Raw genomic sequence first — 26,600 nt, 5'->3', positions numbered from 1 at the left:
AACACACTCTTTCTTATACCTAGTACACACTACACAACACACTCTTTCTAATGCCTAGTACACACTACCCAACACACTCTTTCTAATACACATTACCCAACACACTCTTTCTAATACACACTACACAACACACTCTTTCTAATACACACTACACAACACACTCTTTCTAATACACATTACCCAACACACTCTTTCTAATACACACTACACAACACACTCTTTCTAATACACACTACACAACACACTCTTTCTAATACACACTACACAACACACTCTTTCTAATGCCTAGTACACACTACCCAACACACTCTTTCTAATACACATTACCCAACACACTCTTTCTAATACACATTACCCAACACACTTTCTCTAATACACACTACACAACACACTCTTTCTAATACCTAATACACACTACACAACACACTCTTTCTAATACACATTACCCACAGGCCTGAAGAGAGACACATGGAACGAGGGGTTAATACGATAATCTGGGGGAAGCTGTAACCTGTAACATACCTTGTTCAGTCTCCTCAGGACTTTAAATGGCCCCACAAACGACGGACCCGTTGTAGGTGCACATGGGCGGCATCCCAGGTCTCCTCCGAGCGCTTGAACCATTTGTTCACCGCAGGAGCTTCGATCTGGCTCTGATGCCACGGTGCCAGAACGGGCTGATACCCCAGTACGCACTGGAAAGGAGAGAGGTTAGTGGAGGACTGGCGGAGTGAGTTTTGGGCCATCTCTGCCCAGGGGATGAACGCCGCCCACTCCCCCGGCCGGTCCTGGCAATATGACCGCAGAAACCTACCCACATCCTGGTTTACTCTCTCCACCTGCCCGTTACTCTCGGGGTGAAAACCCGAGGTGAGACTGACCAAGACCCTCAGACGTTCCATGAACGCTCTCCAGACCATGGACGTGAACTGGGGACCTCGATCAGAGACTATGTCCTCAGGCACCCCGTAGTGCCTTAAGACATGAGTGAACAGGGCCTCCGCAGTCTGTAGGGCCGTAGGGAGACCGGGCAAAGGGAGGAGACGGCAGGACTTAGAAAACCGATCCACAACAACCAGGACAGTAGTGTTCCCCTGAGACGGGGGGAGATCGGTCAGGAAGTCCACTGACAGGTGAGACCATGGCCGTTGTGGAACGGGTAGGGGTTGTAACTTCCCTCTGGGCAGGTGCCTGGGAGCCTTGCACTGGTCGCACACCGAGCAGGAGGAAACATAAACCCTCACGTCCTTGGCCAAGGTGGACCACCAGTACTTCCCAGTCAGGCAGCGCACTGTCCGCCCGATGCCAGGATGACCAGAGGAGGGTGACGTGTGGGCCCAATAGATCAAACGGTCGTGGACAGCAGACGGAACGTACAGGCGCCCAGCTGGACACTGGGGGGAGTGGGCTCTGTGCATAACGCCCGCTCGATGTACGCATCCAGCTCCCACACCACCGGTCCCACCAGGCAAGAGGCCGGAAGTATGGGATGGTGATCCATGGACCGCTCCTCTGTGTCATACATCCGGGATAGTGCATCTGCCTTAGCGTTCTGGGAACCTGGTCTGTAGGATAGGGTGAAAACAAAATGGGTAAAGAACATAGCCCACCTTGCCTGGCGAGGGTTCAGTCTCCTCGCCGCACGGATGTACTCCAGATTGCGGTGGTCAGTCCAGATGAGAAAAGGGTGTTTAGCCCCCTCAAGCCAATGTCTCCACGCCTTCAGAGCCTTGACAACAGCCAACAACTCCCGGTCCCCCATTTCATAGTTTCGCTCCGCCGGGCTGAGCTTCTTCGAAAAGAAGGCACAGGGGCGGAGCTTTGGTGGCGTGGACGGCTCCTATCCCAGCCTCGGACGCGTCCACCTCCACTATGAACGCCAAAGAGGGATCCGGATGAGCCAGCACGGGAGCCGAGGTAAACAGAGCTTTCAGGTGACCAAAAGCCCTGTCCGCCTCAGCCGACCACTGCAGCCGCACCAGTCCTCCCTTCAGCAGTGAGATAATGGGAGCTGCTACCTGACCAAACCCCCGGATAAACCTCCGGTAGTAATTGGCAAACCCCAGAACCCGCTGCACTTCCTTTACCGTGGTGGGAGTCGGCCAATTACGCACGGCTGAAATGCGGTCACTCTCCATCTCCACCCCTGATGTGGAAATGCGGTACCCTAAGAAGGAGACGGACTGTTGGAAGAACAGACATTTCTCAGCCTTGACATACAGGTCATGCTCCAACAGTCGACCAAGCACCTTGCGCACCAGGGACACATGCTCGGCGCGTGTAGCGGAGTATATCAGAATGTCATCGATACACTCCACTACATCCTGCCCGTGCAGGTCCCGGAAAATCTTGTCAACAAAGTCCTGGAAGACTGATGGAGCATTCATCAACCCGTACGGCATGACGAGGTACTCATAATGCCCTGAGGTGGTACTAAATGCCATCTTCCACTCGTCCCCCTCCCGGATACGCACCAGGTTGTACGCGCTCCTGAGATCCAATTTTGTGAAGAAGCGTGCCCCGTGCATTGACTCGATCGCACTGGCGATGAGAGGCAGCGGGTAGCTATACCTCACTGTGATCTGATTGATCCCTCGATAGTCAATTCACGGGCGCAGACCTCCATCCTTCTTCTTCACAAAAAAGAAACTCGAGGAGGCAGGTGAAGTGGAGGACCGAATGTATCCCTGACTCAGGGATTCGGAGACATATGTTTCCATAGCCACCGTCTCCTCCTGTGACAGAGGATGCATGTGACTCCTGGGAAGTGCTGCGTCTACCAGGAGATTTATCGCACAATCCCCCCGTCGATGAGGTGGTAATTTAGTCGCCCTCTTCTTACAGAAGGCGAGAGCCAAATCGGCATATTCTGAGGGGATGTGCACGGTGGAGACCTGGTCGGGACTTTCCACCGTAGTCGCACCGATGGAAACCCCCACACACCTCCCTGAGCACTCTCGTGACCACCCCTTGAGAGCCCTCTGTTGCCATGAAATAGTGGGGTCATGATAGGCCAACCAGGGTAAGCCCAGCACCACGGGAAACGCAGGAGAATCAATAAGGAAGAATCTGATTCTCTCCTCATGACCCTCCTGCGTAACCATGTCAAGTGGAGCGGTGGCCTCCCTAATCAGCCCTGACCCTAATGGTCGACTATCTAGGGCGTGCACAGGGAAAGGCATATCCACAGGAACAAGGGGAATCCCTAAACTATGACCAAATGAACGGTCAATAAAATTCCCAGCTGCGCCTGAATCTACTAGTGCCTTATGCTAGGAATGTGGGGAAAACTCAGGAAATGAAATAAACACATACATGTGAGCAACAGGGGGCTCTGGGTGAGCCTGGTGCCGACTCACCTGGGGTGACACGATAGTGCCCTGCCTGCTGCCTCGACTCCCTGAGGAACCCCTCCAGCCCCGACCAGCAGTGTGCCCTCTGCGGCCACAGATGGTGCAGGGAATGGCCCCTCCTCCGGTCGCCCTAAGTGCAGCACCTCCCAGCTCCATGGAGGTGCTGGGGGATTGGAGGTGCTGGGGGATTGAACTGACAGGTCCCGATCCGGACGTCCGCGGGCAGTCAGCAGGTTGTCCAGCCGGATGGACAGGTCCACCAGCTGGTCCAATGTGAGGGTGTTGTCTCGGCAGCCCAACTCCCGACAGACGTCCTCGCGCAGACTGCACCTGTAGTGATCGATCAGGGCCCTGTCGTTCCATCCCGCGCTGGCGGCCAGGCTCCGGAAGTCCAAGGCGAAATCCTGCGCGCTCCTCGTCCCCTGCCTCAGGTGGAACAGACGTTCACCCGCCGCTCGACCCTCAGGCGGGTGGTCGAACACTCCCCGAAAGCGGCAGGTGACCTCTGCGTAATGATCCAACACCGCATCTCCCTCACACCATACGGCGTTGGCCCACTCCAGGGCTTTGCCTGAGAGGCAGGAGACGAGGGCGGACACACTCTCACGCCCCGAAGGAGCCGGGTGGACGGTCGCCAGGTAGAGCTCCAGTTGTAGTAGAAAACCCTGGCATCCGTCCCATCATACTCCCTCGGGAGCGCGAGTCGAATCCCGCTGGGACCAGGTGGAAGAGGAGTGGACAGTGGGACCTGTTGTAGTGGGGCTGGTGGAGGTGCTGAAAACCTCCTCCTCTCTCCAAACGATCCATAGTCTGCAGCACGCGATCCATAGCAGTGCCCAGACGTTGCAACATGGTCGTGTGCTGCTGAACGCGCTCCTCCACTGGAACAGGGAGGGCGTCTGCTCCTGCTGACTCCATTCTTTGGGTGAGTGATTCTGTAACGGGTCCAATGTGTAGCTGGTGTAGAGAGTCAGGCGCAGGACAGCAGATATGAGTAATCAACGTACTTTTACTCAAAATGTCAAATATACAAAGTAACAAATACACGCACACCATGACAGACCGAAAATACAATAAACAATCACTCACAAAAACCCATGGGAGAACAGAGGGTTAAATAATGAAACAGTAATTATGGGATTGAAATCAGGTGTGTAAAACAAAGACAAAACAAATGGAAAATGAAAAGTGGATCGGCGGTGGCTAGAAGGCTGGTGACGTCGACCGCCAAACGCCGCCCGAATAAGGAGAAGGACCGACTTCGGCGGAAGTTGTGACACTAATACACATTACCCAACACAGTCTTTCTAATACCTAATACACACTACCCAACACACTGTTTCTAATACCTAATACACACTACCCAACACACTGTTTCTAATACCTAATACACACTACCCAACACACTGTTTCTAATACCTAATACACACTACCCAACACACTGTTTCTAATACCTAATACACACTACCCAACACACTGTTTCTAATACCTAATACACACTACCCAACACACTGTTTCTAATACCTAATACACACTACCCAACACACTCTTTCTAATACACATTACCCAACACACTCTTTTTAATACACATTACCCAACACACTCTTTTTAATACACACTACCAAACACACTCTTTCTTATACCTAATACCCACCTTCTGATTTCTAACACACTCTACCTAATATACATACTTTGTGATACGTAACACACACATAATAAGCTTCATACACACTTTTGAATGTGAAATACACACCAGAAGGTAATGTGTGTGTTCCTCCAGCTGCTGGAGACTAAGACTACTGACAGAAAGCAGACCCTGCTGCATTACATAGCCAACGTGGTGAGAGAGAAATACCCCGGAGTCGCTCTGTTCTACAATGAGCTGCACTATGTAGAGAAAGCTGCCGCAGGTGAGTATGTGTGTGTTTGTCTTGGTGTGTGTCAGTTATCTTTCTCTGCAGAACGTGGTGTGTGATATTAAGTAACTAACCTATTATATTGTGTGTGTGTGTGTGTGTGTGTGTGTGTTAGTTATCTTTCTCTGTAGGACGTGGTGTGTGATATTACGGAATTAACCTATTATATTGTGTGTGTGTGTGTGTGTGGTGTGTGTGTGTGTGTGTGTGTGTGTGTGTGTGTGTGTGTGTGTGTGTGTGTGTGTGTCAGTGTCCCTGGAGAATGTGGTGTGTGATATTAAGGAACTAACCTATTATATTGTGTGTGTGTGTGTGTGTGTGTGTGTGTGTGTGTGTGTGTGTGTGTGTGTGTGTGTGTCAGTGTCCCTGGAAAACGTGGTGTGTGACGTGAAGGAGTGTCAGCGTGGTATGGAGCTGTCATGGAGGGAGTACAGCATGCATGGCCACAACCCTCTCCTCAAAGACTTCATCAGCAAACATGAGACTCGCCTGCAGAAACTACAGGAGGACGCACACATCGCACAGGCAAGAACACACACACACATTCACACACACACACGGGTACCTCAGATACATCAAAGTGTTATATGACCGTGGTGACCATGGTCCTTCATGGTCCTGTTTTCTGGTCCTGGTTGTGTTATGGTTCTCAGGATGCATTTGACGATGCGGTGAAGCACTTTGGGGAGAGCTCTAAGACCATGCCTCCCTCTGTCTTCTTCCCTGTGTTTGTACGATTCATCAAAGCCTACAGGGTGAGCAGAATGTGTGTGTTTGTGTGCGTGCGTGTGTAGCTATAGTATACACAAAGACGCTAGTCAAAGTTGAACTTAATGTGTGTGTGTGTGTGTGTGTGTGTGTGTGTGTGTGTGTGTGTGTGTGTGTGTGTGTGTGTGTGTGTGTGTGTGTGTGTGTGTGTGTGTGTGTAGCTGGCGGAGGAGGAGAATGAGCAGAGGAGGAGGCAAGAGCAGGCGCTGATGGAGAAGCTGGAGCAGGAGGAGCTGCAACAGGAGCAGGAGGAGCCTAAGGTACAGCCCCGTTACCATGGAGACAGGCCTGCCAGTCTGTCGCCATGGATATGACAGCATCACCTTGACTTCACAGATCCAGTGTCTGTTCTGTGGAATGGAAGGACTGATGTTTTCTCTTTCCCTCTCTCGTTCCCTCTCTTTATCGCGCTCCATCTTTCCTTCTCTACTCCTCACACATACATTGATTCACCAACACATATCTACTTTATTTCTACCTCTCTCTCCCTCTCACACACACACACACACACACACACAGTCCCCGTCCAACCGTCCAAAGCAGCGGCAGCAGGAGTCCCTGATCACAGAGCTGAGGAGGCGACAGGGCGGTAAAGACAGCAGACATGTCTACGAGGGCAAAGATGGAGCTATAGAGGACATCATTACAGGTACGCACGCACACAAACACACATACACACAGTAGTTTTGTGCTGTGTTTTGATTGGCTGTTTTTTGTCTGCAGTGCTGAAGACCGTCCCTTTCACTGCCAGGACGGCCAAACGCAGCTCTCGCTTCTTCTGTGATCCCACCCACACTGAATAACACAACTAAACTCTCAGAGAGAGATGGTAGAGATAGAGAGAGATGAGGGAGAGATACTGTTGGAGAGAGATATACAGGGTAGAGGGGAGAGAGAGGTGAGGGAAAGCTAGGTGGGAGAGATAAAGCGGTATAACAATGCGATAGAGAGAGGAGAGAAGCGTGGGGGAAAAGAGAGGCAGTTAGAGAGAGAGAGAAAGAGAGAGAGAGAGAGAGAGAGAGAGAGACGGCCTCTGGAGTAGTGACTACCAGAGAGAAGCTGAACTCTGAACTTTGAACTCTATAGCAAGACAGACATCAAGATTACCTGTGACCTCACCTGTCTGGTCTGACATCACTGCCCCCCCACCCCCCATCCCCTCTGTGTTACTTACACATGTTATGAAGCTTCTTCGGTGATTATTACTGTTTATAACCCTCCCATAACCCTGGACTGTAGCCCTGGAATCAACCTGCAACCCACCATGCACTTTGACTTTCTGTCCTCTAAACCCGAGAGGGAAGAACTTGATACGCGATGACAGTGACTGGACATTTAGTAGCAACACAGTCTGGTCATTTAATAGCTACATAGCATTGCCAGTTTATCAGTTAATAGCAGACATGACAAGCAAAACAGAACAGGAAAACAGAACAGCAAAAATAAACAGTTGTTTTTTGTCCAATTAGTATTAGTGATGTACAGTATGTGTCTCTAAAGCTGTGTGATGACATGATCGCTGTCATAGGATATTGAGAAGGGAGGGGGAGAAGTTTGAAGAGTTTCTTCTTGTTGAACATTCCAACCAATTCTAATTGATAATGACATCACAAAGGGTTCTTAACCCACTCCTATCCAGCTGTAAGATGCCAGAATTGAACACTGAGAATAGTGTTCGAAAGCTCACTCCTACAAGGTTCCCTCTTCTCTGTCTGCTGCTGTGTGACAGTGAAACGTGTACAGCGCTCGCTACGTTCACTACATTTGACTGTGTTTACTATTTACTACCTTTAATACCTTTAACCTCCAACAGGGTTTTTTCAAAGCTCAGGCCCTCCAGTTCCTCAGTCCTGCTGGTTTTCCTTTCTCCCTGGCACTTGATTGATCGTTTAATGTTACTGATAATGATTGGCTGCAGAGTGCACACACACCTGGTTTCCCAGGTAGAAATCGGTCTCTGATTAAAAGAAGTACGAAAACCAGTAGACACTGTGGCCCTCGAGGACAGGAGTTGATACCCCATACTACCCTAAAATAAAGGTCCCTGTCTTATCCTTGCCATCCAAAAGTCCCAGTCTGTTTCTGCTTTATAGCCAACTGACTCCTTTTCTGTGATCTTGTCAAGGTGAGGTAAAGGATGTAGTGTTCTTGAATGCAGAATGTCTGGCACCTAGGCTACTACACCACCCATGATCTTTCCTGGCTCATGGGACCAACTTCTAGGGAGACTCGAGAGGGATCGCTCCATTTCATAAAAAAATCATTAAAAATGTAACTGCAAAAAACAACAGCACAATACTTTTCTACGTGTATATATATTTTCTAGGGAATCCCGCTTGTTGCTTTTATCCCCCACTCCCACCCCTGCTGTTTGTCAGTGTTGATGTTCATTCTTAATCTGCACTCGTTGTGTAAATAAACTGTATCCAGTCAGACTGTGTCTCTGTGTGTTTACCACTGGAAGACCCTCACAAGACCCTCACTAGTAACATTGAACATATATTTATATCATAACATTTCTTTCCATAGTAAGTTTTACATTAATCCAACAACACAATATATTATTTTTTCACATATTCCCGGGGGGGACGCTAATGGTAATAAAATAATCTTTGGCGTTAAATTGTATCATCTCGTCTCCATGGTGTCACAGAATTCAGCGTCGTCAGACCAACATTTAGGGAGGAGGGAGAGGGGGCTACATTTGAGTGACATTTGCTTCATTCAATCGATAAACTGAAAATTACGACATCAGCTTACATCCGCCAATAACATTCATTGGACGTTTGGCAGCGATGTTTTCATTAGTCACGACGTTACTTCCTGTTTCAAACAAAACCCGCCGGTTCTTGTTTATGCTAGCGCCAGTAAAAAAAAAACAAGAAGCTAATAACTGTAACAAAAGCTTCAACGTGACAACATCAACTAGTTTCGCTATAGATAGTCAGTCAGAGAATGCTTCATGTTGTGCACTCAAAGTTAGTGCAGTTTGCAGATAGTTGATTAGGGCAACTCTTGGAAAGAATTTGTTAGCTACCGTTTTTCTTCCTTCGATTTGGACAGCAGTTGACTAGCCAGCTATGCCAAAGCAAGGGCTTGCTAGACACAAGGTAAGACATCTCAGCTATTCACAATGTGCCTGCGAACTGGTTCTTAGCCGTCTTGATAATGACTGTAGTTAGCCTCATATGGTGGTGTCTAGCTTTTCCCCCAAGCCTCCCAGGGAAAGGACACCATTTTAGAGCGTATTCAGATTCAGCCCCTGTTTTTGACTGACAGGTGATATCCTCTGGAAGACTGACTGGAGGTGGCAGGGGCCAGGGCTCAAAGAAGAGGTAACTCGTTTAACCCCGGGGTCTTCAACGAAGTCCGGACGACCGCACTGAAATATTTCCTCGCCGCTAAAATTTGCAAATAATAGTCCTCTGTCCATCGTTTTGGGAATTTTCAAGGCTCCCTGACTGTCTAGCTTTCATCATTTCGTTTATTATTAGCGAGCAGATTGGCATTTGTTGTCATGAATCTTGCCCTGGGGGCAGCTCTGTAAAGTGGCATAAAAATCAGATTTTAACCTAACCTTAACCACACTACTAACCATATCCTTAAATTAAGACCAAAAAGCACGTTTTTGTGTCATGAATTTTTTACATTTACAATGTAGCAGATTTGGACTTTGCAGCTGGCCCATCTAGCTGAAAATGCTCAGTTCTGTCTCCAGGGAAAGAGTCATGACAATAAACATCAACCTGCTATCAGTGAGCTGGACACAGTCAAGAAACTGTATGAATGTAGGTCCATTATCATTTCTACACTTTCCATTTGGTTTTTGTCAATTTAAAGTATATTGAGTTAGTCCGTCCCCTGAGGTAGGAGAACACACAGGACTGATAAGTCACATCCCTGTTGCAGAGCGTCATTATGTCCAATCACTGTCCCTCTGTTCTGTAGGGGAGCAGGGCGTCCACTTGTAACTTCTACTGAGCCGGCTTATTCCCTCTACTCCACAGACTCAGAGGACCAGGTAATAACACATCCATAAACAGTCAGCAGCAACGTTAATAACAAGCCTATAACAAGCCTATAACAAGTTAATAACAAGCCTATAACAAGCCTATAACAAGCCTATAACAAGTTAATAACAAGCCTATAACAAGTTAATAACAAGCCTATAACAAGCCAATAACAAGTTAATAACAAGCTTATAACAAGCCTATAACAAGCCTATAACAAGTTAATAACAAGTTAATAAGTTAATAACAAGCCTATAACAAGTTAATAACAAGCCTATAACAAGCCTATATCAAGTTAATAACAAGCCTATAACAAGTTAATAACAAGCCTATAACAAGTTACTAACAAGCCTATAACAAGTTAATAACAAGCCTATAACAAGTTAATAACAAGCCTATAACAAGTTACTAACAAGTTACTAACAAGCCTATAACAAGCCTATAACAAGCCTATAACAAGCTTATAACAAGCTAATAACAAGTTAATAAGTTAATAACAAGCCTATAACAAGCCTATAACAAGTTAATAACAAGCCTATAACAAGCTTATAACAAGCCTATAACAAGTTAATAACAAGTTAATAAGTTAATAACAAGCCTATAACAAGTTAATAACAAGCCTATTTGTGTAATATATTAATAAGAGTTATAATCACCTAACAGTGATTATATGGTAAGTTGGTTTACATCTATGCTCTCTCTAAGGTGACAACCATTCACAAGGGTCTGGATCAGTGTGCTGCGCTGCTCAATGTCATTCTCCAGGCAGAGACGGCAGGTACCAGTCAACTATTTACTCTGTTTCTACAGAACCTTTACATTTCTAGTTGAAGTTATTAACCAAAGTGTTTGCATTGTGTGATAGAGGCCAAGCCTATCTCCGTCAGGGGAGCAGGGAAGACTCGAGCCACCAAATCCCGACCGCTGTGCACTCTGGGAAAGGAGAGGGTAGACACAGAGAGGAGGAAGCAGACAAAGAGGCCTGTCACTCAGACTGCTAAAAAACCAGGTGGGACCTGTGTGAGCGTGTGTGTTGGTGTGTGTGTGTGTGCATGCGTGGTGTGCAAAAATGGATAACTCTCTCTGCTCCAGCTCCCGTGCAGAAGACGATCCTGTCATCCCTGTCGTATCCTGGGATGAGGAACAATATTCAGAGTTCGGCCGGAACGTCAGAGCCGGCGTCAGATGCTCGGTTTAACTGTCGCCTGACCACCTCCACCCCCACCCTGAGCCCCCAAAGACTCCCCCCTAACAACACACTCCCCCCAGGCCCCTCAGTCCCTCTTGCCCAGCCTGGAGGCTCCATCATTGGGGTAGCATCAGTCCACCTGGGGGGCTCTACCTCCACAGCTCCGTTAGCTTCTCCTGGAGCTGTAGCTACCTCTCTACCCACAGCCCCTCTCACAGGCCCAGTGCCCTCTCTCCTCGCAGCCCAGCCAGGAGGCTTCGTCTCTGGGGTTGGAGGTCCGGCTGCCCAGAGGAGCTCCAGGTCCTGTAGCCTGCACCTCGGTGCTCCCTCTGTGGAGAGGCTAGCCCTGTCTGCCCCCCTGTCCTCTGACAGCTCTGTGTCTGGAGAAAGTGGACATCCAATCTCTTCTTCCTGCTCTCCCTCTCGTCAGGGACCACCAGTACTCTTCTCTGAAATTCATTCTCAGCCTCTACCCCAACCTCACCCCCTTGCCAACACTCAACCCCAGTCTGCCCCAGATGCTCCATCCCAGGGCAGGGGGGGGCAGCTGGTTTCTACCCAGGATGGAGGGGCCTTAGCCAGGGAGGCTTGCGGCCACATGGAGGGTAACGCTGGAGAGGAGGAAGAGGAGTGTCCAGTGAGAGACACCAGCGCCCAGACAAGCTTTGACATACAAACACACACCCAGCTGGCATACACACACCACACACACTCCTACACACGCATGCCGCTGGTGCTGGGCTCTAAGGGCTGTAGTCCAGAGGGAACCGCTCGTCAGGTGATGACTGTTCAGTACCTCCTTGGAGAGTTGAAGGCTCTGCTCGCTGGCCAAGGTAATCAATCAACCAACCTGTCAAAATAATCAGTCAACTCATCAATCAGTCAAAATGACTATTTAATCAAATGTTAATCAAATTCAATCTCCGCCTCTCTCTCTCTCTTCCTCTTCTCTCCCCCCTCCTCCTCTGTAGACGGTGTAGCAGAGCGTCTGGTGTGTGAGCTGGAGCAGACAGTGTCTCTACTTCCTGTCATGGTGGGCAGCTCTAACATCCAGGCTGAGATTGCTCTGGTCCTGCAACCTCTACGCAGTGAGAACGCACTGCTACGCAGGTCAGCACCATCACCCAGGTTCTGCTGTGTGTATGTGTAGTGTGTGTGTGTGTGTGTGTGTGTGTGTGTGTGTGTGTGTGTGTGTGTGTGTGTGTGTGTGTGTGTGTGTGTGTGTGTGTGTGTGTGTGTGTGTGTGTGTGTGTGTGTGTGTGTGTGTGTGTGTGTGTGAGTTTCATACAGAAGATTGATAACTTTAACGTGTGTGTTCAGGCGTCTGAGGATAGTGAACCAACAGTTGCAGGAGAGAGAGCGAGCAGAGAGGGAGGCCAGAGATGTCCACTGTGACACAGACGGTAAGATAAACTGCCCGGCCCTCGTTCAACTGTCTATCAGTGAGAGTTTATTATTGTGTGTCTGTATCTCTGAGTATCTAACCTCCTCTGTCTCTGAGTGTCGGCTGTCTAACCTCCTCTGTCTCTTAGTGTCGGCTGTCTAACCTCCTCTGTCTCTTAGTGTCGGCTGTCTAACCTCCTCTGTCTCTGAGTGTCGGCTGTCTAACCTCCTCTGTCTCTGAGTGTCGGCTGTCTAACCTCCTCTGTCTCTGAGTGTCGGCTGTCTAACCTCCTCTGTCTCTGAGTGTCGGCTGTCTAACCTCCTCTGTCTCTTAGTGTCGGCTGTCTAACCTCCTCTGTCTCTTAGTGTCGGCTGTCTAACCTCCTCTGTCTCTTAGTGTCGGCTGTCTAACCTCCTCTGTCTCTTAGTGACGGCTGTCTAACCTCCTCTGCCTCTTAGTGTCGGCTGTCTAACCTCCTCTGCCTCTTAGTGTCGGCTGTCTAACCTCCTCTGCCTCTTAGTGTCGGCTGTCTAACCTCCTCTGTCTCTTAGTGTCGGCTGTCTAACCTCCTCTGTCTCTTAGTGTCGGCTGTCTAACCTCCTCTGTCTCTTAGTGTCGGCTGTCTAACCTCCTCTGTCTCTTAGTGTCGGCTGTCTAACCTCCTCTGTCTCTGAGTGTCGGCTGTCTAACCTCCTCTGTCTCTTAGTGTCGGCTGTCTAACCTCCTCTGTCTCTTAGTGTCGGCTCTGCAGTCGGAGCTCAACGATGCTCACAAAAGCCTGCAAGAGCTGCAGCGCGCCAACACTGAGCTACGGCAAGCCCTGGTGGACACACAGAGCCAGCTGCAGCAGAGTGAGGCGGAGTGCAGTCGCATCAGTAAAGGTAATAGATGAGGGGGAAACGTACTCAACTTCTTTTCTATTTTCTATCTGAAATACATGAAGATCAGGGCCTTAAACTGATCCATATTACACTGAGATTAAAGGATCTCTGTGTGTGTTATCTAATATGGATATAATCTCTTTATATAAGTGTGTGTGTGTCTGTCTGTGTGTGTGTCTGTCTGTCTGTGTGTGTGTGTAGACGTGCAGTCTGCTCTGGATGAGGTGCAGGGCTGTAACAGCAGGCTGGAGGAGTGTCAGAAGGAGAACGCTGCACTGGCCCTCAACACCCAGAAGAGGGAGACAGAGATCCACACACTACAGGAGCACCTCAGGTGTGTGTGTGCATGCGTGTGCGTGCGTGTGTGCGTGTGTGTGTGTGTGTGTGTGTGTACTTTCTAATAATTGATTGGAGTTTTTATTTTTTACTGACAGTCTTTCTCTCTCTCTGTCCTCTGTCTGTCTCTGTTTCTCTCTTTCGACCTGTCCACATGTCTGTCTGTTTCTCGCTCTCTCTGTCTTTTCCTCCTGCTCTTTCTTTTTACCCTTCTCTCTGTCTCTCTCAGAGCTCTACAGGTCCCTGTCGCTGAGTCTCCTGCTGTGACTGACATCCCTACGTCCCGCCTCCCTCTCACTAAACAAGCTCTGGACCAATACCAGGACCAGCAGGGTCCGTCAGACCACCCAGTCAGCCAATACCTGTGGTCGTTGGAGCAGAAGGGGTGTGGTTCTGTCTCCCTGCCCTGTAAAGGCCCTGAGTGCAACTACACACATCAGCAGGACTTCAGTGTGTGTACACCAGGTGGTCAGAGTGTGTGTGCGTTTGCAGATCAGGACGTGAGTGTGTGTGTGGCTCTGGAAAGAAAAGCCACCCCACCTTTGGCCTTCGCCCCACTGAGAGAGACTGTGAGGTCAGCACTTCCTGTTGAGGGGTCACCGCTTCCTGTGATGTCACAGAGAGGAGGAGGACCACAGGGTCTTCAGAGGCTTACTGTTGCCCTCGAGAGTTTCCCTCAATTAAAAAGTATATTTTCTAATCTCCACCAATCAAACGGACTCTGCTCTAATGGTGCTGGACACTCTGACCTGTCCCAGAGTCACCGGCGCCGTCTGGACATGGATATGGCATCACCGGGCAAGGGGCGGAACACTTCGCTTGACTCCACCGGCCTCTCCTTATGTGAGGTCAGATCCTTGGCTTCTGATTGGAGCGCAGGGTCAAGCTCGACCTTTGACACGCGTGACGAACAGGAGTTCCGGAACGGGCTGGCCGCTCTGGACGCCAGCATTGCCAGCTTGCAGAGAACTATAAAGCAGGACCTCAAGAGATGACACACACACACACATACACACAGTGAGGTAGTCTGAATCTATTCCAATGTAATAAAATAACCAATGTCTTTTTCTAGGTTTCTTTTTAATTGTACTTTATTTGAATAAAATGGCAAATAAAATATTTATTCTTTATTCGTTACTATTTATTCTTTACTTTAAAGACGGGTTACCTGAGAACTTCAGGAAAACAAAGCACACGCTTCAATGGGGAAGGACATGCCAACCCTATCTCTTTTGCCCCATAGTTGAGCACGTGTCCGTTTTTGTTGCTAAACAACCAACCCGTCATTTGAATTAAGGGAGAAGGAAATATGATGTATTAAAAACAATGTTCTCCCTCCTACAATGAGTCAAGGGTTAATAACACTGATACCTAAAGCCTAAAAAAGAAGTTCTGCTCATCCATAACTGGCATCCACTTTGTCTTCTTAATAATGACTAGAAGATATTACCCTTACTACTTGCAAAAAGAATGAAAGAAGTCCTGGATGCAATCATTGATGAAACACAGTCTGCCTTTATGAGGAACAGACATATTTCTAACAATATCAGACTAGTATTAGACATACTTGGCTACTCAGACCTAATAACCGAGGATAGCTTCATATTATTTTTAGATTTTTATAAAGCATTTGACACAGTTGAGCATCAGTTCCTCTTCCACTCCCTTGAGAAATGTGGCTTTGGGATTTTTTTCTGTAAGGCTATTAAGACTATCCAAATGGTAACAACTCTATCAAACTAAATCATGGCATCTCACCTAGATTTCAGTTAAAGAGAGGAATTAGGCAAGGTTGTCCTATCTCACCGTTCTATTTTTATTAATCACCCAACTTCTTACAAATTCTTTAAATAATAGTCCTGTACAAGGTATTTCCATAGCTGGTAAAGAAATTATTATAAGCCAGCTGGGTGAAGATACTACACTTTTTCTGAAAGACACTAGTCCGATTCCCATATCAATCAATGCGATAGAATCCTTTTCCAAAGCGTCTGTTTTTTATCTTAACATTAATAAATGTTAACTCATGGCTGTTAAAGATTGTGTGACACCTTCATATTATGGTATTCCAGTAAAAGAAGAACTTACATATTTAGGCATAACCATTAAAAGGATCAGATGTCTAGAGGCTTACTAAATTTTAACCCTCTTAAAAACCCAGAAGAAGCTAAATCAATGGCTACAGAGGGACTTATCTTTAAAAGGAAGAGTCCTAATAACCAAGGCTGAAGATTTCTCTAGACTAACATATGGCGCTCTATCTTTATATCTTGACAGTAATATAAGGAAGGAGATAGACCAGATGCTTTTCAACTTTGTGTTTAGAAACCGTACACATTACATTAGGAAAACTGATGTAATGAACACTTATGAGTATGGTGGGCTGAATTTTCTGGACATTCCTACCTTAAATAATACTTTTAAGATCAATTGGAGAAAACAATTCCTAAGAAGACCCACTTCTATGTGGAACTTTATTCCTCATCATGTCTTCTCTACTTTTGGTGGCCTTAACTTCATTTTGGTTTGCAATTATAATATTGACAAAGTTCAGGTGAAATTCTCTGCTTTTCATCGGCTGGTTTTCTCGTTATGGTCCTTAACTTATAAGCATAGTTTTTCTCCACACAGATATTATATATGGAATAATCGGGACATATTGTATAAAAATACTTTTGGGGTTTTAGAATATTGGTTCCCAAATAATATCCTATTGGTGAGCCAACTGGTAAATAATATCCTATTGGTGAGCCAACTGGTAAATAATATCCTATTGGTGAGCCAACTGGTAAATAATATCCTATTGGTGAGCCAACTGGTAAATAATATCCTATTGGTGAGCCAACTGGTAAATAATATCCTATTGGTGAGCCAACTGGTAAATGCAGAGGGTCTTTTACTTAATTATCAGGAATTCTTATCACTTTACAAGATCCCTGTAACACCTCAATATTTGGCAATTGTTTTAGATGCCTTTCCCTCAGGTGTTGCTTTATTATTCAGGAACGTGTCAAGACCTGACTAACCTTAAAAGGAAGCATCCTAAGATTAGGCCTTCCCTGTGACTCAGTTGGCTCAGTTGGTAGAGCATGGTGTTTGCAACGCCAGCATGGTGTGTGCAACGCCAGGGTTGTGGGTTCGATTCCCACGGGGGGCCAGTACAAAAAAAAAAAAATGCATGAAATGAAAATTAAATGTATGTATTCACTACTGTAAGTCGCTCTGGATAAGAGTGTCTGCTAAATGCCTTAAATGTAATTAGTTTTTCTTTTAGTCAATCCAACAACAACAGAGCTATACAAGCCTTGTTTCAACAGGATGTTGTATCTGTCCCTTATGTCATGCCTTATTGGAATGGTTTTATTGATTATGTCTGTTGGAAAAAAGTGTGAATGTTTCCACACACATACCTACTTATTAACAAAATGAAGGACGTTTCTTTTTAAATTATTTATAAATATTATCCTGCCAACCACTATATGAAGAAGTAAAAAAAAACATAAACTCAAATTGTACCTTTTGTAATGACCACCCAGAAACAGTGTTGCGTCTTTTTTGGCATTGTATTCATGTAAGAAAACTGTGGCAAGACATCAGTAGATTTATAATTGAACACATTTATGAAGATTTTACACTATTATGGAGCGATGTACTGCTTGGATTCTTTACTTACGATAGAAATAAATTGAAACAATTTTATGTAATTAATTTCATTATTCTTTTGGCCAAATTTCATATTCCCAAATGTATATTTACAAACAAAACACCACATTTTATTACCCTGCAAAAAGAAATGTAACTATATTTTAAGACAATTAAATACAGTGTCAACAAAAAAGCTGTTAGAATTATAAGTGTCCCTTAAGGTCCTTGTGAAATGTGATATTGTAGCCCTAGCCCCACCCCTAGCCCAAATGTCCTTTGTATATCCTTTATAAATACTTGTGTTCCCCACGTACTTTTTGTATTGATTTGTTGTTAATAAAAATAAAATAAAAATTATGTATTGTAAAGAATGAATGGGAATGGGGCCCTGCTAACTGTAGTCGCAGATTAGTGACGTAAGGAGTGTTGCTGTAGAAACAAATGAAGCTTCCCCGTCAGTGCTTGTGGCAACAAGAGAGCACGAAAATAGATTTCAACTTGATCGTGTCTGGTTTCATTCGAAGAATAATGTAGCTCGTCAATTTTGTATATGGTTTTATACTTCAGATCTGGGAGCGAAAGATTACTGTAATAAACTCGCGATGAGTCTCGCTAGAAAGGACGCCGGGCTACGGGCACTGGTCGCGAGCACGAACATTAATCCGGAGCAGAAGGTTCCTCAAATTCTCTCAAAATTACAAGGTCATTTAGTTAGCTAACCTTTTTACATTGAAAAACGTGTTATTTTACTTTGCTTGCACGTGTGTGTTATTCCTGATACCCAACTAACAATCATTCCTTATTTTTCGACATTGAAGATATTCTGAATAGGATATCTGTCCAAGACGATAGAGAGTTGGGTGCGTTCAAAAACTCCTTGTTCAGCCACGGCATACTTCAATACTGCGCAGGAGACGCCCTCAAACTGAACTATGCCAAAGTTGAAGGAGGCTACGCAACTGCCACTCAGTTGGCAGAAATTCTCAGGTACGATTTTAGAATCTTGAACCACAGAACCACAACAAGGAATAACAAAATCTGTGTTGACTGTTACTCTGCACTAAAACAAGCAGGCCTAGACACTACCAACGGACTACCTACCCCAGATACTACTACAAGGCCCTGATAGAACTGATGGAATAATAATTGATGCAAGCAGATCTATGAGGGTGGGGGTCATATATCTGTAGTAGTGATTTGACATTGATTTCTTTGTGTGCATATGCAAACTCCTTTAGCTCCTGCTGTGTGGGTGTGGACCTGGGCGGAGACACTGAGGCCTTCCATAGGCGGCTGCTCCCGTCCGTCACAGACAGCCTGCTGTCATTGGCCAGTCGGCTGATGAACAGAGCTTTGGCGGTAAGGGACGTAACTTTTTTTTGAAGTTTGGAATGTCCTCAACAAAAATATGTCTAGTGACATATCTCTCTCTGTAGGGGAATGGGCAGCCTGAGATGTTTCGTTTCTTCAGGAAGGTGATGGGCTCTGTGTGTTGGCTTCTGAAAGCCCATGGTCACCTGGCCACACAAGGTGAGATCTAACGTCCATTACCAAATAGACCCCTTACCTAGCTAACGATGCACCCCTCTTCTCTCTCTCTCAGTCCTGCAGTCAGACCACTATGAGAGGATGTTAATGAGTGAGGAGGAGAGAGTGGGAACCGTGTGTGTGTCACTGTGGCATCAGCTTCTGACAGCTAACAGGTAGCATATCACCACACACACACACACACACACACACACACACACACACACACACACACACATATCAATTAAATTCATTACCCGCTGCCTCTCTGTAGTGAGTTAGTAGCAGGTTTGGGAAAAGGCCCCTTGTCTGTGATTCTGGATGACGTCGTGTACCGAATGGCTCACACATCCAACCCTGCTGTGGGAGGGGCAGCAATTAGGACGCTCCTCCTGGTTGCCCGGCAACAAGAATCCGCCCTGCAGCTTATCATCCACAGGTTCAAAGGTCAGGGGGATATTTCCAGGTTAAGATATATATATTTTTTCATGGGTTAACTTTATATGCTTGCAAAAGCAATCTTGATGTTTATGGTTTGTGTGTTGCAGGGTTGGAGGGCATGATTGGTCGAGAATGGAGGGGGCGGGGCTTCGATGAGGAAGTGGACCAACTGATCAAGCTGCTGCACAAAGTCCCCAAACCAGCTGATCACACAGAGGTAAAATATAGTGTGTTTGTTGTTGTTCGTGTGTGTGCGTGCCTTACACTCTCTCTGTGTTATCAGACGTGGCCAGAGGAGTGTGTGAGAGCGGCGTGTGTCATCCAGGCAGCGTGGAGATCCTATCAGACCAGGAGGAGAGTGAAGAGTCTGCCCAGAGCTGTCAGATCACTGCAGAGGAGCTTCAGGTGTGTGTGTGTGTCCGTGTGTGTGTGTGTCTGTGTGTGTGTCTGTGTCTGTGTGTGTGTCTGTGTGTGTGTCTGTGTCCGTGTGTGTGTGTGTGTGTGTCGTGTGTGTGTGTGTGTCCGTGTGTGTCTGTGTCCGTGTGTGTGTCTGTGTCTGTGTGTGTGTCCGTGTGTCCGTGTGTGTGTGTGTGTGTGTCCGTGTGTGTGTGTCCGTGTGTGTGTGTCCGTGTGTGTGTGTGTGTGTCCGTGTGTGTGTGTGTCCGTGTGTGTGTGTGTCCGTGTGTGTGTGTGTCCGTGTGTGTCCGTGTGTGTGTGTCCGTGTGTGTGTGTCCGTGTGTGTGTGTCCGTGTGTGTGTGTCCGTGTGTGTGTGTCCGTGTGTGTGTGTCCGTGTGTCTGTGTGTCTGTGTGTCTGTGTGTCTGTGTGTCTGTGTGTCTGTGTGTCTGTGTGTCTGTGTGTCTGTGTGTCTGTGTGTCCGTGTGTCTGTGTGTCCGTGTGTGTGTGTCTGTGTGTGTCTGTGTGTGTCTGTGTGTCTGTGTGTGTGTGTGTGTGTGTGTGTGTGTGTGTGTGTGTGTGTGTGTGTGTGTGTGTGTGTGTGTGTGTGGGGGCTTTCTTTTTTTCACCGATCTATGATCGTGTTTTGTATCTCTGTTTTGTATTTGTATTGATGTATATATTTTTTGTAATTCCAGGGCTCATCTGTAGAAGAGATGTTGGTCTCATCATGACTTCCTGTCAAAATACATGTTAAATAAGATCAGAATAATTCCAGACAGTTGTGTGTGTGTGTGTGTGTGTGTGTGTGTGTGTGTGTGTGTGTGTGTGTGTGTGTGTGTGTGTAGGGAGCGGCGGCAGAGGAGAGTGCAGCAGGCTCAGGCTGAGTGCTGGGAGGAGGAGCTGAGACTACAGCTGTGTGTCAGGAGACAGAGAGCCAGGAGAGAGTTCCATCAGAAACAACTACAGTTACTACAGTTACTGTCCCCAGGTACACACACACTACCTGTTACAGCAGAGACAGAGAGTCAGGAGAGAGTTCCATCAGAAACAACTACAGTTACTACAGTTACTGTCCCCAGGTACACACACACTACCTGTTACAGCAGAGACAGAGAGTCAGGAGAGAGTTCCATCAGAAACAACTACAGTTACTACAGTTACTGTCCCCAGGTACACACACACTACCTGTTACAGCAGAGACAGAGCGGAATGATGCCAGTTTGTTTGCTTAGTTAGGCCTGCCATCTACAGCCCTGTGTGTGTGTGTGTGTGTGTGTGTGTGTGTGTGTGTGTGTGTGTGTGTGTGTGTGTGTGTGTGTGTGTGTGTGTGTGTGTGTGTGTGTGTGTGTGTGTGTGTGAGGTCAGGTGCAGCAGTACCTCGGGGAGGTGGAGAGGCAGGCTGTCATACGGATCCAGAGGGTTTGGCGAGGCCACCGAGAGAGACGACACTTCCAGCAACGGAGAAACACACACACACAGCACAGAGCTGCTGTTGTCCTGCAGAGAGCAGTATTCACACACACACACACACACACACAGCACAGAGCTGCTGTTGTCCTGCAGAGAGCAGTATTCACACACACACACAGCACAGAGCTGCTGTTGTCCTGCAGAGAGCAGTATACACACACACACACACAGCACAGAGCTGCTGTTGTCCTGCAGAGAGCAGTATTAACACACACACACAGCACAGAGCTGCTGTTGTCCTGCAGAGAGCAGTATTAACACACACACACACACACACACACAGCACAGAGCTGCTGTTGTCCTGCAGAGAGCAGTATTAACACACACACACACACACAGCACAGAGCTGCTGTTGTCCTGCAGAGAGCAGTATTAACACACACACACAGCACAGAGCTGCTGTTGTCCTGCAGAGAGCAGTATTAACACACACACACACACAGCACAGAGCTGCTGTTGTCCTGCAGAGAGCAGTATTAACACACACACACAGCACAGAGCTGCTGTTGTCCTGCAGAGAGCAGTATTAACACACACACACACACAGCACAGAGCTGCTGTTGTCCTGCAGAGAGCAGTATTAACACACACACACAGCACAGAGCTGCTGTTGTCCTGCAGAGAGCAGTATTAACACACATGCACTTCCAATAGACTACCGCTGTTGTAAGCAGAAGCTGAACACAGCGATTGAACAAATGTAGCATGCAGCAGCATCTGAATTCATCTTGACAGTTTTTGTCCCTCCCCTGTTAGGTCCTTCGCTTTCTGAAGAGGCGGAGAGCTGAGAAAGCCCCTCCTTCCCTCTCTCCTTGGATTGGTCCTCGGGGTTTGACTGACAGTCGGAGGGCGGAGCTGAAGAGAGAGGTGGAGGAACATATTGCCCTGCACCCGGTGATTCTGAATATTACTTCAAGTTGTGTGTTTGGTTTTACTGTCCTTGAAGGGACCAGATGTCCTCACAAGGAATATTTGGACAAGTGGGGACATTTCACTTGTCCCCACGAGGAAAAAGGCTGTTTTAGGGTTACAGTTACAATTAGTGTTAGGGGTTAGGGAAATAGTATTTGGTCCCCACAAGGATAGTAAAACAAACGTGTGTGTGTGTGTGTGTGTGTGTGTGTGTGTGTGTGTGTGTGTGTGTGTGTGTGTGTGTGTGTGTGTGTGTGTGTGTGTGTGTGTGTGTGTGTGTGTGTGTGTGTGTGTGTGAACGGATCTCTGTGTGTGTGTGTAATGGATCTGTGTGTGTGTGTGTGTGTAACGGATCTCTGTGTGTGTGTGTAATGGATCTGTGTGTGTGTGTGTGTGTAACGGATGTGTGTGTGTGTGTGTGTGTGTGTGTAATGGATCTCTGTCTGTGTGTGTGTGTGTAACGGATCTCTCTGTGTGTGTGTAACGGATCTTGTGTGTGTGTGTGTAATGGATCTCTCTCTGTGTCTGTAACGATCTCTCTCTGTGTGTGTCTGTGTAATGGATCTCTGTGTGTGTGTGTGTGTGTGTGTGTGTAACGATCTCTCTCTGTGTGTGTAACGATCTCTCTCTGTGTGTGTAACGATCTCTCTCTGTGTGTGTGTAACGATCTCTCTCTGTGTGTGTGTAACGTTCTCTCTCTGTGTGTGTAACGATCTCTCTCTGTGTGTGTGTAACGATCTCTGTCTGTGTGTGTAACGATCTCTCTCTGTGTGTGTAACGATCTCTCTCTGTGTGTGTGTAACGATCTCTCTCTGTGTGTGTGTGTGTAACGATCTCTCTCTGTGTGTGTGTGTGACGATCTCTCTCTGTGTGTGTGTAACGATCTCGCTCTGTGTGTGTGTAACGATCTCTCTCTGTGTGTGTGTGTAACGATCTCTCTCTCTGTGTGTGTAACGATCTCTGTGTGTGTGTGTAACGATCTCTCTGTGTGTGTAACGATCTCTGTGTGTGTGTGTGTGTAACGATCTCTCTCTGTGTGTGTAACGATCTCTCTCTGTGTGTGTAACGATCTCTCTCTGTGTGTGTGTGTAGTCCTCTGTGGTGTCTCTAGAGGGCAGTAGGGAGCTCCATGCTCAGACCCAAGCCTTGCTGCTCCAGCATCTACAGGGGAGAGATGCAGAGCTGAGAGAACACACTCACACACACGCCCTGCTGGCACAGATCAACACCGACCTGGAACTACTGCTGAGTAGGTATCACACACACACACACACACACTCACACACACACTCACACACACACACACACACACACACACACACACACACACACACACACACACACACACACACACAACCAATCTCTCCTTCTCCCTCTTTCTCTCCCTTCATCCATCTTTCTCTCTTAGATGCCCCCTCACTCAGTGTCGCCACAGCAACCGACTGTGACGTGTTCAGGAGTCGCTCTGCCCCCGTAGCTGCCCGCGCCCGGCAATCCCACAATGCCTTGCTCCAGGCCGGGCGCCTGCCTTGGTGGAAGATGCTGGGAGATGGTGACATCAACTGTCCAGAATCGGAGTCTGCCCACACAGACTCACTGTATTTAGGAGGAAGCTGACAACCTTGTTCCACAACAGTATTGTAACGCTATTATAACATTGTCATAGGGCTGTTGTAATAATGTCACTATGACGTCAAACCTGCTCTGGAATTCAACCAATCATGGGTTTCAGTCTGGACGGTGGTTAGTTGAATCAGGTGTGTTACTGCACTGGTCTTTTCATCGGCCTCTGTATGGCTGGTCCCTTAATAAGGAAGAGTTTCAGTCTAAGGAATTGTAAAGCAATTTTGTGTAGAGAAGACTGCATTAAAGTTTGTACTTTTCTACTATTATGCCATTGTGTGTCCTGACTAGAGACTTTCAGTCATTTTGATAAGTGGAGTTTTTATTTGTTGTCCAACAACTCACATGCCAGTGCTGAAATGGTGTTAATAGTGTGTCCAGAGTGCCTACCCAACACCAACAGTCATTATGTTATTACACACACCCAGAAAACACACACACCAGAAAGATTTGATTGGCCAATGTTTATTTTCAGCGTTTTACAACGAACAGCATTTATCAGACAGAAACATTATCATAAAGCTTACAGAATGAAGGCACAAAGACATAATACACATTTTTCTGTACCGTAGTTTCACATAGTTATTTCTTCTGACTCCTGCATATTAACGCTGGCGGTTTTACATATCTTATTACCAGGGCCCAGAGTTAGTCTGCCAGGGCCCAGAGTTAGTCTGTCAGGGCTGAACCACAAACAGAATGAGAAGTCATTTGAAAGCAGGCAGAGACATTTAGGGCTTGATTCAATCACATCCACTTTATCCAACATCCACGTAGCGGTCGTTTCGGCGGTGCCGGAGGTAGAACTGCGTTAGGAGCTGTCAAATCCACAAGCAGCTCCTGGCATTATACCTAAAGTGGACATTGCCATTGGCTGCACGGAGTTGCATTAACAGAAATCCCATGTAGCCTTGTTTCTAAGTCAGAACAGTGGAATGTGAGATGTGATCTACACCTCCATTATGATGATAGGAACTTTTTGGTTGAATGGTTTTCAATGTGAACGTCATTATTTCTATACAGCCTACACTTTCTCCTTCTGAACTTCTAACGTGAGTGGGACAGTGTGGCTTCGTGACAATGATCGCAAGAGCAGCTGCTCACCAGTTCCACCTCCAGCAACGCCAAAACATCCGCAGGTGTCTGCTATCGCCGGTTAACGCTTGATCTGATTGAGTCTAGGCCTTGGTTTTTTTGAGGTGCACACACACTAACACATTTGTATGGCATCACATGCACACACACGTTGGTCGCCTTCCCCTGCTCAGACGTTGCATTCATCAACCAGTGGTTCAGTGCTACGTCATCGACTGTGTTGTCGGGCATCAGATTACTATGAAATATGATGTGGTTAGCTGATACTGAAAATACCTTTCCAGAAGATGTAACATCTGTCAACGCCTGGGCAGAGGAACGCCTATTATCTAAGATGTGTTCATTAAAGGGCTTCCCGAGCCGGGTCCCAGGGCAGTACTGATCATGCCCGTGTGGGCATCGACCAATCACATAGTTTGTTAGAAGGAATGGGTGGAGACAGGTGGCCAACCGGGCCCGCCCAGCCGGACGTGATTGGGTGGCTGTGGGTGGCTCTCGCTGTTGATTGGTCCGTGAAGCTGGGCGCAGGGAGAAGAGGCGGGACTCCCGTCTGTACGCCCGACCGTCCACAAACAAGGGTACTGACTGAGGACACACACCTTGCTTTATAAACAAAAACTCGGTAGATTCTAAAGAGCTATATCATGTCTTATTCTACTTATTCTATATCTATGTTTTCGTGTCGTACCTGCTGCTATTGGTGGACGGGGGTGAGGAAGGTGTGGTCACGGGTAGGGCTGAGGAGGAGGGGCCGGGGGAGGAGACACTGGACCAGCCATCAGGACCCCCAGACAACACCTGTAGCCCCTCAGACAGAGAGACTGGAGGGGGGGTTAGAGATGAGGGTGACAAGGAGAGCGAGACAGAGGAGCGGAGAATGAGAGGGACAAGGGAAGAGGTCAGGCTGGTGTGATAGCTTCATTTTTCAACTAAAGTTAAAAAAGGATTTGGAAGAGAGAGCTGGCGAGATGGCGGTGTGTCTCACCAGAAGTGTGCGTGCGGTGTGGCAGGTAGGGGGGGGGGTAGGGAGCTGGCCTGGGGGGGTAGTGCTTGTACCCATGAGGGGGGGCGAGAGGCAGACCCCCGCTATAGGGGAAGCTAGGACCCCCACCAGAACACAGCGAGTCTGGGTTAGACAGAAACCAACCACCTATGGGAAGAAGAAACACACACGCTTTAAAAGTTTATTATTGTTATTTAGTAGATTCAAATAATTCAATTTGAATCAAATTAGTCCTAAAGGCCCACTCACAGTGTTGAATTCCCATATGGCTATCAAATGGGGACTCCAATGGACTGTTCGGGTGGTTCCTGCAAAGAGAATCATTCAATGATAACCTATATGAGTTCACTCTGTGAACTGGTGCGATTCAAAGAAGCAAGAGATACAGCATTACTGTGACTAGTGTGAGACCTGTGCTAACCATGCTAATTGTGTTAGCAAATATGTGTAAAAGCTAAGGTAGTGTCTCTGTGTGTGTGTGTGTGTGTGTGTGTGTGTGTGTGTGTGTGTGTGTGTGTGTGTGTGTGTGTGTGTGTGTGTGTGTGTGTGTGTGTGTGTGTGCGCGTGCGTGCGTGCTTGTGTGTGTGTGTGTGCGCGTGTGTGTGTGTTAGGAGCTCCAGTTTCTCTTACACACTTCACACTGCCTCTT

The 26,600-nt window shown here is 47.2% G+C and overlaps 3 protein-coding genes across 4 annotated transcripts in view; all 3 read left to right on the top strand.

The window, feature by feature from the left end:
• Window positions 1-8,470, top strand: part of LOC106593939 (formin-like protein 2) — a 51,733-nt gene extending 43,263 nt beyond the window's left edge. The window contains 6 exon segments of the mRNA XM_045698029.2: window positions 5,134-5,263; window positions 5,631-5,794; window positions 5,923-6,024; window positions 6,199-6,297; window positions 6,557-6,686; window positions 6,761-8,470. Of these exon segments, the coding sequence (XP_045553985.2) occupies window positions 5,134-5,263; window positions 5,631-5,794; window positions 5,923-6,024; window positions 6,199-6,297; window positions 6,557-6,686; window positions 6,761-6,840 (705 nt within the window). The 3' untranslated portion in view covers window positions 6,841-8,470.
• Window positions 8,471-8,727: 257 nt separating this feature from the next.
• Window positions 8,728-14,967, top strand: ccdc14 (coiled-coil domain containing 14). Its single transcript, XM_045698032.2, has 11 exons — window positions 8,728-9,147; window positions 9,317-9,372; window positions 9,986-10,058; window positions 10,753-10,825; window positions 10,913-11,056; window positions 11,140-12,069; window positions 12,208-12,346; window positions 12,557-12,639; window positions 13,358-13,501; window positions 13,703-13,835; window positions 14,067-14,967. Exons 1-11 carry the CDS (start codon window positions 9,118-9,120, stop codon window positions 14,830-14,832), a joined length of 2,571 nt encoding a protein of 856 aa, XP_045553988.1. The 5' UTR covers window positions 8,728-9,117; the 3' UTR covers window positions 14,833-14,967.
• Window positions 14,968-17,890: 2,923 nt separating this feature from the next.
• On the top strand, window positions 17,891-24,119 carry iqcb1 (IQ motif containing B1). Of its 2 annotated transcripts, XM_045698041.2 has the most exons (13): window positions 17,907-18,184; window positions 18,301-18,469; window positions 18,721-18,841; window positions 18,919-19,012; window positions 19,086-19,185; window positions 19,284-19,456; window positions 19,558-19,667; window positions 19,734-19,855; window positions 20,694-20,836; window positions 21,209-21,357; window positions 22,075-22,212; window positions 23,323-23,479; window positions 23,639-24,119. In XM_045698041.2, exons 1-13 carry the CDS (start codon window positions 18,085-18,087, stop codon window positions 23,845-23,847), a joined length of 1,785 nt encoding a protein of 594 aa, XP_045553997.1. In that variant the 5' UTR covers window positions 17,907-18,084; the 3' UTR covers window positions 23,848-24,119. The 2 variants fall into 2 exon arrangements, with proteins under 2 accessions (XP_045553995.1, XP_045553997.1); XM_045698039.1 differs by having other exon boundaries at window positions 17,891-18,184; window positions 19,558-19,855.
• Window positions 24,120-26,600: the final 2,481 nt, after the last annotated feature.

Source organism: Salmo salar, chromosome 16 (assembly GCF_965601325.2).
Source record: "Salmo salar chromosome 16, fSalSal1, whole genome shotgun sequence".
NCBI classification, from domain to species: Eukaryota; Metazoa; Chordata; class Actinopteri; order Salmoniformes; family Salmonidae; genus Salmo; species Salmo salar.
The sequence above is the reverse complement of the archived record's forward strand: the minus strand, read 5'-3'. Positions and strand labels throughout refer to the sequence as shown.

What these genes read in the sequence shown, in the direction of transcription:
- iqcb1 (XM_045698039.1), top strand. Translation starts at nt 18,085, where the DNA reads ATGAGTCTCGCTAGAAAGGACGCCGGGCTACGGGCACTGGTCGCGAGC. An exon ending in AATTCTCTCAAAATTACAAG is followed by an intron (nt 18,185 to 18,300) that starts GTCATTTAGTTA and finishes TCGACATTGAAG; the next exon opens with ATATTCTGAATAGGATATCT. An exon ending in CTGTTGTCCTGCAGAGAGCA is followed by an intron (nt 21,358 to 22,074) that starts GTATTCACACAC and finishes CTCCCCTGTTAG; the next exon opens with GTCCTTCGCTTTCTGAAGAG.
- ccdc14 (XM_045698032.2), top strand. Translation starts at nt 9,118, where the DNA reads ATGCCAAAGCAAGGGCTTGCTAGACACAAG. An exon ending in TCTCCAGGCAGAGACGGCAG is followed by an intron (nt 10,826 to 10,912) that starts GTACCAGTCAAC and finishes ATTGTGTGATAG; the next exon opens with AGGCCAAGCCTATCTCCGTC. An exon ending in TCAGACTGCTAAAAAACCAG is followed by an intron (nt 11,057 to 11,139) that starts GTGGGACCTGTG and finishes TCTCTGCTCCAG; the next exon opens with CTCCCGTGCAGAAGACGATC.